Here is a 16772-nt window from a genome sequence, read left to right as displayed (position 1 = left end):
ACGAAAGAATGAAAATAAAAATGAAAGAAAGAATGTAGTTTTTAGCTTAAAAATAGAAATGAAATAAATATGGTGAGGCGGGCAAAAAGAAGGAAGGGATTATATAATGTGACACACATGGTATGTCACACATTATCACGTGTATAGCTGGAATTCATGTAAGGCTGAAAAGTGAGAACTGTTGATTATATAAGTTGACAAAGGAGTAAATTAAAACCTTTGACAGACATGAATGATATATTGATATTGTATACTCCTAAATTGGTAAGAACAATAGCATTGTTTTAAAAGTTGCTAGTTCGTTGCATTGCAACAAAATAGAAGAACATACTCCTTCCACTTTTAACGAAATTGCTCCAAATCATTCTAAAACTTCCTATTTTCATTCATGTCATACATTGTCACGTTCGAGTCGTGTCGAGACGATCCGCACCAATTCAAAATCCCACCTATATTCAATTGATTACAATTTCCCGTATATGATTTTAGTTTTGTCATAGATTAGGTTAAATTGCATCTAGGTAATTTTGGGTCCTTTTGGATTCATATTGACATTAGGCCAAGTTACATTGGAGTAGTTATTTGTTAAGTTCAAATCGTACAATGTCGGTTTGGGCACAAGACAAATGCAGTTGTGCGTTACTTCTCGAATTTGAGTCAATGACAAGCTGGGAGCTGGCAACATCGTGGGTCATGCCAGCAAATGTCAAAACAAGCCTCTCAAACATATGAGATACTCTTGAGAGATTGTCTCTCAATGAGACGACTTTAAAACAAAGAACCCATATGCTAATAATTCTATTAAATGGGCTATTCAACCCATATATAGAAAGCGTCTCACGGTGAGACCATTTCACACGAGAAATTATGCAAACATATATAACGAAGGACAGCATGTTGGGAGATTTTTCTGGTCGAGCCTTGTTAGGTCGACTAAAACTTGCAACAAAGTACTACATAAAAAAGAAGCACATTTTGAAATCAAGAAAAACCATAGAATGAGCTCGGTTTGTGTACGAATTAAGGTGCGAGTGAGAGGAGCAAGCATGTTGGAATGAGCCACAAGATCGAAAGAACCTGTCCTATATGTACACCATACAAACCATGAATGAATACACTATTCTTAAGAAAATATTACATTTGTGCTATACCGATAAGAAATGGATGAAAAACGACACCCCTTACTAACTGCTGCACAATATCCCCCAAAGCCTGAAACTACCATATCAATTGAATACATATGAACCGACCTGAATGAATTCTACATCTTCTTTGTACAAAGCCCTATACTTATATTTTATGTAGCTACTATATATATGCACACATAATATAGGAGTATATGTATTAAGAGAAGACGAATCCTGTTCACCTTTTTTTATGTATCAACAGTTTCAGGTGATGAATAAGTGGCTGCAAGCAGAGCAGCTCCGATGCCCGACCCATCTTCTGTAGCCTTCAGAATAACGTAAGGGGCAAATTCGTCCCCTAAAATCTCGGCCACTGCATCATTTAAGTACTCCCTGAACATTCGGTAATTCGAATATAGACCGCCTTCAACTGCAACCACTGTTCTTCTTAACTTGTTGCTGCTGCTTTGGCCTTTGGCTCTGCTACTAGCAACCCCACTGCTCCCATCTCGACCAATCTTCTTGAGTATCCCAACAATGCCGGCAGCTGTCAAGCGAGCTGCTCGACGAGTTACCACATCACAGATGTTTACTACAAGTTTCCGAACTTTTAATGGAATGTTACGTATCTGAGCGAAACACGGGTTGAAAAGGTAAATATTACATGATTTTGTTTAAAAGAAACCAGTAGTTCGGTCAGAAAAAATACCCCAAGAACCTCGTCCAAAATCTGTGCTACTTCTTCCAGATCAGGAGATTCATCTTCATGCATTGTGGACATTAATGGTGTCCTGAAATAAAATTTAATCAGTGAGGAAACAACTTTAAAAGATAAAAGGTACCATGCGCGAAAATAGTTTTCCCTAATCCAAGCTTATATTAATCAAATTTTGTGCAAGAGAAACTTCTAGATCCTAGTAATTGGGTGTACGCATTTTTTCGTTTGATGGACCCATGGCCATGAGAGAGCAAGGAAAGAACAAAACAAAAGCCGGCATAACAGCCTCCGGATGAATGATAACCTCAAGATGAACGCTTCAGATAGTCTGGAAGAGATAGGTCCAAATACGTCGGACTCCTTGGACATCCGTAGTATGACTCTTCTTACAATCTCACCGAGATACATTCCGGAAATCATTTTCTCAAAACCCTGCAGAAAAAAGGCACTTCTTTGGTTCAGAAAATCCTAGTCAATCTTGAGAAAGAAACATCGCAACTCCAAAAGAGGTAGTTCCATGGTGTTGCTTACCTGGTCGTTGGGATTAGGGCTCTCCGCATCTAACTCGATATCATATAAGGTCCTTGGCAAATGGGATGACCAAAAGTTACCCCACTCCATATTGACAACCTGATTCAAAATTCGAAAAATTTACATATAAATGCATTATGATTATTTTCATGGATGGTAGTCAAAATGGCGGAAGAAAGTTACCATGCCTCCTGACGATGTAGGAAAACCTTGAGACTTGATGATAGCATCAGCCCGCTCAAAATAGCAGGCATTTGTTCCGGTTCCAATAATCACTGCAGCAACAGTGTCCCCGTCATTATAATGTCCGAGTGCCAAAGTTCCCACAGTATCATTTACCTGCTCAACAACGAATTGAAAGTTGTACTCTTTAATATCAACACAATTTGTGCCTGCTTAACAGTGCATTACCGACTTTAGACATGCGGGAATAACAGGGTAATAAAAAAGACAGACTATAAAAATAGGCTTACCAAGGCAGCGATGTGCATATTTAAACCCTGTCTAGAGAATGCTTGGCGCAAGGATTCACTAACATCCTTCCCTATCTGAAAAACAGCACGGTTTGAAAGTTAGTCTAGAAGTTGTAGAACATTTGAACAACTAAAACAAAAAGTTAAGGTTTCAATTGTTGTTGACCAAATTTAAGCAGCTATATCCTCACCGTAGTTACCAAGGTGGCACGAAATAGTATAAAGTCTAGACATCCCCAAATAGAATACTAATATAACTTGTTATGTCAAGGTAATGTTTGATTAAGTTGGCTAAAAGTATCACAAAGAAAAAGAAAATGCAACATGATTGGATTAATCTTGTCTAAGATGCTAGAGAAGTTGTATAATTAGAGTGCAAACATTGAATGCTTACAAACTAACCATGTCACGAATAGAAAAGCCTTTTGTCCATTTCATCAATACTCCAGAAGAAACTGATATTTGCTTCACGGGAAAGGAAAATGTAAAACCAAGTTCCCTTTTCGAGTAGAGAGGGAGATCTGAATCATTGTCTTTCTCTTGGTCGAAAAACTCCTTTAGTGATGTTGCTATGAAATCAAACAAATCCTGCAATGATAAAAAGCCAATGTTTTAACAATGCCGAAGTCCAAACCACAATATGGGATGGAAAATAGAGACAATTTCATCAACCTCACTGGTGCTTGTCATTAAATGCTCGGGAATGGGCTTCCGCTCAACATCGTGTCTTACAATGCTACCTCTGCTTCCTCCTAGCTGAACCCGCAAGACCCTAAAATTAGTACCTCCAAGATCTAGTGCATAATATATTCCCTTCTCACTCCTAAAGAAAAAATGCTAGTAATCAATTGAGTGTATAAAGGACAGAAAACTAAAGGACAATTACAAGCATTCACTTTGTGACCAAGCAATATGCTTACAAGAATCAGCATTGTAAAAAAAGCAACAAAAGGTCCACAATGCACAACCAATAACCTTCAAGAAGCTACCATAACTTACTAAAAAAACAATAAGAAAAAAAATTGGGTGGGAAAATAACAGTTTTATTCACTGTATGCAGGACAATATGACTCCAAGAATGCCAACATTACCCTTTTACAATGGTGAGGTCCACATTCAATGGCAACAGGCTGTCATTGCAGAGATAAAAACCCACACATTCAACAGAAATATGACTGCGAGCATGATCATGAATGAACTCGGCATCACCTATACCGAATGCGTAACATAAAGCAACAACACATCGATATTCAATGATTCAACCTAAAATCGATTAAATCACCCGAAAAACATAGTTTGAATTTTGACACATTGTAATGCCGAACATTACATCTTTGCATACCAGTGTAACATAATTTGCCAGTTAATACCTTTTGAATTCGCAACTCGCTCAGCATGATCCTAAAATAGCCTAAAACCGACTATGATTTGTTGTTTTGATTCGCAAGGAGATTAGTGAATCATGAGACAGTGTCGCATACTATAAAAATTTGTACATAAGTAAGAAACCAGGAATTTGCCAACTGCCAAGCACAGCCACCAAGACTTTTAACCTATATTCCAATAGCATGAAGCCCTTAACCAAGAGGGAAAATTAATGGTAAAAACTAAAAAGAGCAGTTCATTTTTCCTGCTTGAACAGGAAATAGTACATTGTTAATCAAAGAACAAACAGAATACATCACATTCTGGAAATTTCTTTTTTCATGTATTTTAAACATATGTAGTGGGACTTCACCAACTTCATACATCAACAAGCATCTACATTTCTTATGTAAAAAAATTTAACTAATTTAGATCAAGCCACCCACCCATGTTGCTATTTACCAATATCGAATCTTTATGTTTTTTAACAAACAAAATAAGATATTTAACCATCATGAAAAACAACAAAACAGTAAAAAAAAAATTCAAATCAAGAAATTACACAGAGACTTGAAAAACTATCAAGGTTTCACAATGTGATCAACAATGTATGCTAAGTCATAAAATTGACAATACTTCACCCAAATGAATCTTTTTCACAAAAAAAAACCCAAAAACTAAAATGCAAATAGCATCAATAAATTAAAATCAAGAAAATACACATGAAACACCTAATCAATCACAATGAAAAAATGAAATGAAGCAAAAATGAAGTAAATCATCAAATTTTCAGTACTTTAAAAACAACCCAAAAATACAGATGATAAAATCAATTAATTGAAGGATAAAAGATTGGAATTTGCTCCACATGCCCAATCAAAATTCTCACTTTCAAACAATATCATACCAAATAAGACAGAGAAAACAAAGATTAGGAAAAAAAAAAAAAAAAGAAAAGATACCCAATAGGAAGTTTATCAACAAAAGTGAGCAACATTTTAAGCTTAGAACCACCTTCAGAAGCTAAACCAGCATGCATCTCAACCGCCATAGCATCAACAACTTGTTTCAATCTATTAGCATGGGTCCCACAGCTTTCTTCTAATTCTTTCAAAACATTCACTACTTTTCTCCATTTTCTTCTACTTCTTACCCTCTTTCCCACCACCACCGCAGCCGCCGCGCACGTGACCACCGCTATTCCCACCGCCAAACCAAATCCCACTTTACCCATTTCAAATTATTCTCTTTTTTAATCTTTCTTTAAACCCCCAAAAATATAAGGAAAAACCCCTTCTTTCTCATTCTGGCAAGCCAAAACGACGTCGGATTTTAACTTGATCTAAAACGCTTCGTTTTGAAGTGGCTATTGATTGTTTTTTGCTATGTTAAATATTTTCCGGTGATTTCCCGGCGTTATATCGATGAAATGTTCCAAGAGATTATTAGATAGAGAATTTATTTATTTGTTTGTTTGTTTAGAGAGAGAAGGGGGGAAAGGAAATGAAGGGCGAAGAGGAGAATCGGGTTGCGCTAAGTAGTATTGGAAAGCGAACCGATAGTAATTTATACCCCATTTAAAACCATTTTTCTCTTCTAGAAATTGTAAAAACAATAAATAATAAATAAATAAATTATAATAAAAGTAATGAATCATTAATCTTTAAATTTATTTATTTATTTTACTTTTCTATAGGGTGAAATTTTCAAGTTTTAATTAGTGGTGGGCTACTAATAAAAGTAATGAATCATTAATCTTTACATTTATAATAAAAATAAAATTGAGAATTTTCTATAAAATAAGAGAAATATTAATATTAATATAAATTATTACAATATACTACTATTTTAGCATTATATTAAAATGAAAAGAGTTATTTAAGTTGAATATGTAAATGAAAAGAGTTAATTAAGTTGAATATGTAAATGAAAAGCACAACACTAGTTACTGGAAATCTGCCATTTTATTATACTTTGTATTTGATTTTTTATGCATTTCCATAATGTGTTATTTTGAGCATTAATATATTGAATTATACACATCTAAAAATCATAACTAAAAGTTAATATTATGAAAATATGTAATTAGACGATTTAAACAAAATCTTGCTTGCCCATATTTTTTCTTATATGTTAACCACAATATATAAAATAAATTTAAATGATAAATAGTGTCAATAACCGTAATTTAGCAAATATTTCAAAACAGAGGAAGTATGAATAAATATGAATAGGTAAGATTATCTACTTTCTATATAGTTCATTCATTGGAAATAATAAAAAATATGTTTTGGCAGTTTAAAAATGGAGAAAATCATTGTAATATCTTAAAGTCTGTGATTAGTTTCAATAATAAATTGTGGAAATGATAATAAAAAGTGAGTGAAATTAGTTGTAAAATGTATTTACAAAATTAATAATCATGTTTGTTATATACTTATATATATCAATCATCTTATTTTCTTCACAAGTTAAATTTAATGCATTACCATTAAAAATGTGGTATTAGATGTAATCTGTAGAGGTGTTCATTGCGATCGATTTTAGGTCAGGTGTTTTGGTTCGATTAAAAATCGTGTTTTGCGTTCACGATAGTTTTTACATAATTTTAAATAAATTTTAAAGTCAACGTAAAGTCGAGTTTGGTTATTATAAGATCGGATTATTATCAGATTGTCAAGTCATTTTAAACATCTCTGATAAGGTAGTAATAAAAATTTATGGGGAAAAAAATTTTTTATGTCAAAGTTACATTATCAAAGAAATAATAATTTATATTTTAAAATTTTATATTTCAGCGCCAATTAATACGAACAATCAAACGTAGTGTAACTGAATTTGACTGTGACTGTTGTTTTTATATTTAAAAATAAATAAATAAGGGTATTATTTTAAACTTTGTAAAGTGTGAAATCAATATTAGTTTTAGATGTTTAGCTTAAATCAACTGTGATCACTTACCTTTTTTTTGTATAGACTGTGATCACTTACCTAAAAATCTAAAATGAGTTATAAGTATATCATGGCATGGTTTGCCAATTTCTATTTTTGGCATTATATTTTTGTAGTTATAAATTATTAGAGTATATTTATTTAAAAAAGTAAAAGTAAAGGACATTCTTAGTATTTCGCATAAGGCAGGGTCCGAATAGGGGGTATTTTTTCCTGAAAGATGCGTATAAGCCATATTTGTTCCCCTCAATGAGGGAGTAAAAAGGTTACGTGCAGTCAAGAAACCTCTCAGTTGATACCTGCACCCAATAAGAATTGAATCTCAAATCTTCTACTCAACATGTAACTGTTCTATATATTGAGCCACAAACGCCCAATTGAAAGTATATTTTTTATAATGATAAAATCATAGAAGTATATTTTAACTTTCTCTTGTCAAAATGGTGATTTTTTAGTCAATGATAGTCTACTCATGTGCTGGAAGTCTAAAATCCTTTATTGACTCATTATTCTAGAACAATATTGTACTCTAAATTCTTTAAAAAAAAAAAAAAAAAACTAATGCATCAAAACATACATATTTTTTTTACAATTTAAGGAGATTATAAAGTGTTCGAGGGTAGTAAATGAATAAAAAATATTAGACAAATATAAATTCCGAAAGCTGCAATAAATATAATGATTTATATATTGATTAAAAATCTAAATTCAATTATATATGTATCATATATCTACCATATCCATAACATTTTGCAACAATTGTTTTTTGACTCAAATATAATCTTATTTAATTTGTCCAACGTAAAAATTATTAATATTATTTTTATGTATAATTAAAAATATTTATAGTTAAATCAGTTAATTAGATAGCGTTAAAAATTAAAATGTAGCAAATTTTTATAGATTATAATAATATAATTATAATTATTACTCTCAAAATACATTAATGCTTTCATAACTTTGCAAGTGGGTACATATTTTTGCTTTTAAGTAAATTTTCAAATAATTCAATATAATATATAATATTATTAAAAAATAGGTACCCCTATTGAAGAAATAGTTAATAGACTACAGAAGTATGGAGCAAGTTGCAAAAGAAAAGAACTTTTTTACTTGTAGACAAAATCTTAGTAATTCTGAAAAATCTAGTGAGGGATTATGGTGATGTTTGGTGCTTTTTTTTTTTTTTAATTAAAAATCATATAATTGGATTTGACTTTCCTTTTTTTATTGTGTCAAAAATATGTTTTAGGTAAAGAACTTTATTTATCAATGATCTTTAAAAGTAAACAGTGTATCTTCTGATTTTGCCCTTGGCTCTTTGAGGAGTTGGTGACTTTTTGGCTGTTGAACAAACTTCAATATTTTGACTCACTTAATAATTGGGACTTTTACTCCTTTAAGAAATTTTTAATTTTAAGTGTACTTTCTAATTATATTCATTACTGCTATTTATGGACTATTATTGCTCCTGTTAATTTTCTTTTAAGTAAATGGTTTGAATTCCAGGGTTTATCTACTATTGATACACCGGCATTCATGGCATAGGGATCTCATTTAACCAATTTTATTTAGGAAACTAATTAAAAATAATTTCCTACTTACATTCACTAATATTCATAAGAAATTACATCTCTTAAAAGAATTTAGAATCATCTTAAATTAAGTAAATTAAATTAAATATCGTAATTAATATCTCTTATATCTTATGCCTTGTGACATAGGTTAGACAAATCGTAAATTTTAAAGTGTGTCTTTTATGAGCTTTTATTTAGAGTTTGTATATGGGAGATGTTAATTGGTCAAATATATTCCTTTACTTTTAGTAATTATATAGTTATGAAATTATGATTTAGGAGTAATAAGCTGTGTACTAGTGGCGAAAAATTTTCCCTTGTACTTTTATAATAGAAGTTTAATTTTAACTATTTTTATAAATGATTAATTTTTCTTTCCTTTTACATATGTGTAGAAATTATTTACCTTACTTTCTATAAAAAAATATAAAAATAATTACGAATTTAAGTTTATACTTCCTTCGTTTCATAATACTTGTTACTGAGTGTGATATATTGCATAGAAAAATATAACTATCAATAACAAGTATTATGTAACGAATGAAGTAAAATTTTTGATCGCTTGCAAACATTTGCCTTATGTATATTCTTCAAATAAATGAATAATAGGGACAGGAAATTCAGTTATACATTAAAAAAAATAAGAATTGCATGACTATTGTGCAAGGTACAGTGTCATTTATTAAAGTTTACGACTTGCATGAGTCGACAAGCTAGACAATGCCATTGTTGGAATTTCTCATACCCGCCTTGTCGTACAATTTGTGTACCACATACTAGTATCTTCTAGGCTGTAACTAGCCTTCAACTGGCCAAAAGATCCTTAATGCTCATTTCACTGTGGATATTTAATTATATAAATGATAATGAAAATTTAACGGAATTTTAATAAAAATTTATAAAAGATGAAGAATTAACGTATTATTATTTTAAAATGTAGTTTTAGATGGTAATGAAAAAAAATTATTATCAATATTAATTACTATAAGAATAATATGATACATTTTATGAATTTACATTACAAATCTTTTTTATTACTAAGTCCAACAGAGTAAAAGTTTTATAGTAATTTAAGTTGTAGACTTTTAAATAATACTCCATGTAATTTTAAAATTCTAATAAAATTACATATAAATAATTACAATTAATATTTATTTTCTCAACATATTATATAAAAAGTTTAAGATTATGATGATCATTAGAGGATTTTTATACGTCTAAACTCTAAAGTATGTCCTATATGAACCCAAATGTTACAAAAATAATTCCAATCTTAGTACATCCCAATATTCAAATCAGGTTACTAATTGATTGTATTCTTTCACTAAAAAGCTGCACATATGTCAATGTGGACTGAATATATATATAAAACCTACTCCTAAAACTCAAAAGCCAAATTTGCCAAGAAAAATCAAAATAACATCAATAATACTAAATATACTAGCTCAAAAAAATATAAACACCTATTTTTTTTTTCAAATGAGACTAAAAACTACTATTCAAAATTCTTTAGATTATACTTCTACTATGAGTGTCATATAAGAAGTATAATAATTATTCACCTTTATGTGATTATAATCAATATAACTAATAAATATTATTATTATTATTATTATTATTATTATTATTATTATTATCATTATTATTATTATTATCAATAGGACTATACTGCTATATCACCCTTATGTTGTACGATTTAATAGGGTGAGAGTTTTTTTATTTTAATTTATCTTTTTTAGTTTTGTTTATTTTATTATTATTCTTTTTGTCTTTTTATGATGATTTAAAAATTACGGTTATTGATTATAATTTTTGTTTAAAATAATAGGAGTATTATGCAAAGAATATTAAATTATCATCCAATAGGAATTTTACAAATAGGCACTTGTCTAATCGTTAATTCTAATCAATAATACAAAAAGACAAAAATTATAATAATAAAATAAACAAATTTTAAAAAGATAAATTAAAATCATAAAACTTTCACTCTATCAAATTCTACCACGTAAGAGTAATTTGTTAACTTCACAAATTACCGCCTTACCAACACTCACTCCTTGTCTAATTGACCAACCAAAAGGCTCTGATTTCAATTAATCATTAAACATAAACAAACATTAATCCTTCCAATGTATTGAAATTTGAGTACTTTTTGTTTTTCAGAATTTGTTGAGAGGATCCAGCTGTCATGGGAAAATTTAGAAATACTTCAAATTAATTAATTTTCAAAGAAAAATAAAGAAAAAGAACAGCTTTTTAATTTAAGGGAAAAAAAAAGAGACTGAGAGTCTGAGACAAAGGCGCGTAAATAAATATAACTTGACAGTTAAACGGCGACGTTTAAGAGCGTATTGGAGGGATCAACCGTTGTACAACTGACAGCTAGTTCCCGCTATTTCCAGCTAAGAAACCCCGCTCTATATTTTTTTTATTTTTCGGATTGGTTTATTTTATTTTTAATATTATAGCCATGGGTTTTAATTTATTTTTCTAAAAGTCTCCGCATCTTCAAAATGTATGTCCAGTCAGCAGGATCGTTTTTGACCATAGGCAAGATAGACATTTATCTAGGGCCTAGATTTAAAAATTTGCAATTTATGAGTAGTTTTTTTATCATTTAAGAATTATACGACACGTCTATGTTCTTAATGCTAATTATAAAGAGGACTCATTTCTTTCAATTTTTCTAGCGGTCACACAATACTACGAACGGCACTAAATCAGCCATATCACTCGTGAATTGCTTGAACTCTTACTCGACCTTGACTTAATTTAAGATTTTCAAAAACGGATTTAAATTTGTTCATATTTGAACAATTTACAAACATTGTAGATAATATAATAATAAAACAAAAATTTAGGAATATATTCGAAAAAAAGAAGCACAGTACTACTAAAGGATATATAAAACGTATATCACTGATCATATAATAATTAATAGGAATATATTCAAAAAAACAATAAGCTTTAATTGAAATTTGAATAAAAGTGTAAAGCAAGTCAAGCAATTATCTCATGCTTGCACTTGATTTAACTAGTTTAATTATAATCCTACTCAAATTATTGTTGATTTAGAAGTGGTGGTTAATGTTGTCCGGTAAATTAAAATTGTTCAAAGAGTCGTGGAGGTGGAATAAGGAGGTTGAAAAGAAGATAAAGAATAAAAATAGAAGATTTAAAAAACTTATGGCATACACGGAAGAGGAGGATAGGATAGAAAATAGAGTGAGCTATAAAGAAGCAAAGCGAGCAGAAAAGAAAGCGGTAACGGAGGCAAAAAACCGTGCTTATAAGGATTTTTTTCGGAAGCTTGATACTAAAGAGGGGGAAAAGCAGATTTTTAAGTTGGCAAGGACTAGGTCCGAGCAGCGACAATACTCAGAGGCAGTGAAATACATCAAGGATGAAGGAGGACGAGTCCTCTTGAGACAAGAGAACATCAAAGCCAGATGGTTCCAGTATTTCTCTCAGCTACTCAATGAGTCTAGGGGGCCAAAGAAGGAGGATAAGCTTTTTCCTAACGTCCAATGACCACTGGAAGATGGGTCAGCGAGTGCTATTACCACAGGAGAAGTAGGAGAAGCTCTCAAAAAGATGGGGAGAACGAAGGTAGTCGGGCCAGATAACATCCCGATTGAGGTGTGGTGGGGTTTAGGAGAAGAGGACATTCGTTGGCCGACGAACCTGTTTAATACGATTTTGAGGACACATAGGATGCCAGAAGAATGGATGAACAACACACTAATACCTCTGTCTAAAAACAAAGGCGATGCACAAGTATGTGGGAACTATAGATTTATCAAACTTTTAAGCCACACAATGAAATTGTGGCAAAGGGTGATAGAGAAGATAATTAGACAGAAAACGGTGATTAGAGAGATCCAATTCGGTTTTATGCCAGGAAGGTCAACAATCGAGGCAAATCATGTTTTGAGGAGACTGATGGAGATATATAGGGAGCGAAAGAAGGATTTACATATGGCGTTCATTGACTTGGAGAAAGCATATGATAGCATATCACGAGGCGTCATCTGGGATAGCCTCAAGGCTAGAGGTATTTCTTCAGTGTACATTGAGGCTATATGGGATATGTACGATAGAGTGTTGACTAACATTCAAACACCAGTGGGGATAACAGAGCCTTTCCCGGTTAAAGTTGGGCTACATCAGGGATCGGCTCTAAGCCCGTTCATTTTTACTGTCCTTATGGAAGAGATTTCTCAATCTATTTGGGAGACGGTACCATGGTGCATGCTTTTCGCGGACGACATAGTGCTGGTAGCAGAAACTAGAGAGGATATTAGTAATAAATTGGATGAGTGGAGGGAAGCTTTAGAAGGTAAAGGGTTGTGCATTAGTCGTACGAAGACTGAGTATCTACGATGTGACTTTAGTGGGACAGCACCGGTAGGTGAACCAGAGGTGTCTAGAGAAGCAGTTGTTAAATGTACGACCAAGTACAAGTATTCGGAATCGATCATTCAAAGGGATGGAGAGATTGACGGAGATGTAAACCATCACATACAAGCGGGTTGGATCAAGTGGCGTGCAGCCACCGCGGTGCTATGAGATAGGAAATTTCCAAGCAAGTTAAAAGGAAAATGCTACCGGACGACTATCAAGCTTGCCTTGCTATATGGGACCAAATGATGCCCTGTTAAGAAGTTTTTTGAACATAAGATGGAAGTTATAGAAATGCGTATGACGAGGTGGATGTGTAGGCACACATTGATGGATCGAATTAGGAACCAAGTGTTTAGAGACAAACTAGGAGTAACCCCTATTTCGGGAAAAATGCGTGAAATTAGAATGAGATAGTTTGTCATGTGCGGAGAAAGACTCTCGCCGCCCCTGTGAGTAAAAAGCATTATAGTAGAGGGTAGGAGGAGTCGGGAAAGACCCGGGAGAACTTGGGATGAGCAGATAAAAGTTGACTTGCGGAAGCTAAACCTCTCCGAGGGCCTGACTAGGGATATGGGTAGTTGGAGGCGTCATATTCATGTTTTAGATTACTGATGTCCTCGTAGGTTCTTGCCATTCTGCTCCTCTCGTTTCTTTTATTAGTTTTATTATTTTTTTTGTCCCCTTTTATTTTGTAGGTGGGTCTACTTTTTTTCTTTTATAGGTCTTTTTTCCATATAGCTACGTCTCCGTATCTTTCTCGAGTTAGGGGACTCATTTGGCCGCGCTCTCCTCTATGGGTATGAGTTGCCGCCGTCTTTCCCTCTCCAAACCCTGTCCATAGTTTTTTTTCTATGAGCGGGATATAGTGGGTTGGATGATGATGATGATGGTTATTAAAATATTAATACCTCTCTTTCTATTTATGTTGTCAAAAAAGTATATTTTTTTAATGTTTTTTTTTTATTTTTTTCAATTCTTTACCAATAATAAATTTAAAACATTTGTTAAAAAAAATGCGATTTTACCGCATATAAAAATATTAATTGTATCTGCTTTTGCATGTAAATTCTCTAACATACCCTAAAAAAGTAAAATATTAATACTTCTCTTAAATAATGTAGTAAAAAAGTGTGATATAGGTTTTTTATATTTTTGAATTCTCTACCAAAAGTAAATATTTGTTCAAAAAAGATTAATTAAGATAGATTGAGATCAACTTGGCCGATAAATTAAGATTTTGCACCATGTGTATTACTAGTTCCAACCATAAGTCTTGGTTGAATAATACTCTTTCCTGTTTAAATGTCTTATGTATTTTTTAACACTATGTATATAAGTTTTAGTTTATATTTTATTTTTATTTTATAAGTTTAAATATAATTAAAAAAAAATTATTTTATTCATTTAAATGTATATTATATTTATATTAGGTTTTTATATATAATATTACCAAACAATACTAGAGATATTGAAAATTAAAATGGTGCATCATTAAATGTTAAAAATCAAATAATAACACATTTGATTATAATAAAAGAAAACAAGTTATAGCTAAATGTGTTTGTAATATGTTCCTTGTAATGTGTTTAGGCTGTACATAATAGTAGTATACATATGGCTAATAGAGAAGCTTTTTTTTTTTTTTTTTTTTTTAATATCACCATTGTGAAACTTTTTTTTATATAATCACCATAACACGATATCAACACATCATCATCATCAAACCTTTCAAATTCAAGTGCTCTCCCACCGACTACTTCAATAAAACATGTCATGACAAACTCTCTTCTCTAACTATGTTCGTGCTTATTATCGCTTATTCTTCAATATTATACTTTCCCATCTTCAGGGGGAATAATAGAGAATATCATTGCATATCATTTTAATCTCAACATATCAATCAAGATAACTCTATTGATATGATGATTATCTTAGGAATATAAATATTTTATCTTGTAATAATTTATAATACTGCATGTAATCTTTGTTTTTAGTATTTATATTATTCTATGTAATATTTTATATATTTCTTTTTCTTGTATAAATACAATATAATATTATGATTAATATTAACAATTATTTTAAACATTTCTTTATAAACTCATAAACTCTTTACAATGGCCTCAAGCCAAGATTTATTTTTTTTGTAAAAGACAACTGTATACTATATTTTCCAATTGTATTAATTTTTATTTTAGATGTTTTATTTTTTTTACCCTCTTTACTTTTTTAGCAATTGTTTCTACTATTTCTTTTAATCTTATCGATAAATATATTTATTCTTTTAATCTTATTTATTTATTTTATAACTCTACTGATATTTAATTATAAATTAATATTTATATTTTTGAATAAGGTGTAAATTAAATGGGCATAGTGAGTACTTTACAGAAAACCTCTTCTAAGATTCAGAAGTTGTTTTTAAATTGCTTCATTACCGTACGATAATGCCAATCATTTTAAATTTCTAGAACCATTATATGTTGCATTGTTATATCCTTCTTTAGGACCACATGTAGCATGCGAATGTGACCGACCTAATTAAAAGTACTAATTAATTATTTTAACAATAAATTATAGCTCACCATAAATAAATTAATTAAGTTAAATACTCTTTATTCTAACTTGAATAGCTGACCATTTCTGTTGCACCCTCTACATTAACAATGATTATATACTTATGTATAATGGTATATGAGCTATAGATGAAATCATCAAAACAATGAATCCTATTATTCATTTCATTTTATTTGTCCACTTTAAAATTTAAAATATTTTATTTTATATAAGATTTTTGAGTGATATATTATAATTATATGTGTATGTTCATGTAAGATTTTATTATAATTTTTTAACATATATTTAGAGATATTAAAATTTAAAATATACAATAAAATACGATCCAATAAGTAAATTATAAAAGAAATAAAGGGTACCTAAGAAATACTTCTATTAAGTAAATGTAGTTAAGGTAGCTTTTGACCATTAATATAATTTAAAATATTAAACGAGTAATAGATTAATGTTTTAAACGAACGGGTAATATTAATCAATCTTTTAACGGTTGTTGTCACTTGTCAGTTTAACACGAAAAATATTCTAAATTTATAACTATTATTAAAATAAAACAGGGTTGACATTATCATTTTTTAAAATTGCTTATACATCACTTTTATATTAAAAATTTTCCCTCTAAATTTTAGTTGTAATGTAATTGTTATTATGATTATCTTTGACTTACTTCTTTCTTATTTTGAGTATATTATTATTTTTATTAATTATTTTTCTACTTTTCAGGTCAAATCGCATTTAATGTATTAAAAACTATATATTATATTTCTTTTATTTCAATTATTTATAAATTTTTTTCAATTTTATTAATCAAATTAATATTATTTAGTGTATTAGATATTTTAAGATGGTTAAAACATAGTCTACTTTTATTAGGATTTGTTTTTGTTATTTATACTCTTGATTACTTAAATGCAATGATTAATTCTAATATAATTTAGGTTGTGACTATCTTTATTTAAGTTACTTTATTTTTATGAGAAAAAATTATCTTTCTCGTTTAAACTAATAAAATAATTTTACATTTTCTTATGTATTTATATTGATTTTAAAG

The 16772-nt window shown here is 30.4% G+C and overlaps 2 protein-coding genes across 2 annotated transcripts; one reads left to right on the top strand and one right to left on the bottom strand.

Moving 5' to 3' along the window:
• Positions 1 to 1067: 1067 nt before the first annotated feature.
• Positions 1068 to 5753, bottom strand: LOC130796696 (hexokinase-3-like). Its single transcript, XM_057659061.1, has 9 exons — positions 5177 to 5753; positions 3522 to 3672; positions 3252 to 3437; positions 2850 to 2924; positions 2560 to 2715; positions 2377 to 2475; positions 2150 to 2277; positions 1837 to 1918; positions 1068 to 1756 (listed from the first exon to the last, which is right to left on the bottom strand). Exons 1-9 carry the CDS (start codon positions 5446 to 5448, stop codon positions 1376 to 1378), a joined length of 1530 nt encoding a protein of 509 aa, XP_057515044.1. The 5' UTR covers positions 5449 to 5753; the 3' UTR covers positions 1068 to 1375.
• Positions 5754 to 11929: 6176 nt separating this feature from the next.
• On the top strand, positions 11930 to 12274 carry LOC130797162 (uncharacterized). Its single transcript, XM_057659646.1, has one exon. It carries the CDS (start codon positions 11930 to 11932, stop codon positions 12272 to 12274), a length of 345 nt encoding a protein of 114 aa, XP_057515629.1.
• Positions 12275 to 16772: the final 4498 nt, after the last annotated feature.

Source organism: Amaranthus tricolor, chromosome 12 (genome assembly GCF_026212465.1).
Source record: "Amaranthus tricolor cultivar Red isolate AtriRed21 chromosome 12, ASM2621246v1, whole genome shotgun sequence".
In the NCBI taxonomy this organism is placed as follows: Eukaryota; Viridiplantae; Streptophyta; class Magnoliopsida; order Caryophyllales; family Amaranthaceae; genus Amaranthus; species Amaranthus tricolor.
Note: the sequence above shows the minus strand (reverse complement) of the source record. Positions and strands in the feature narration are given on the sequence as shown.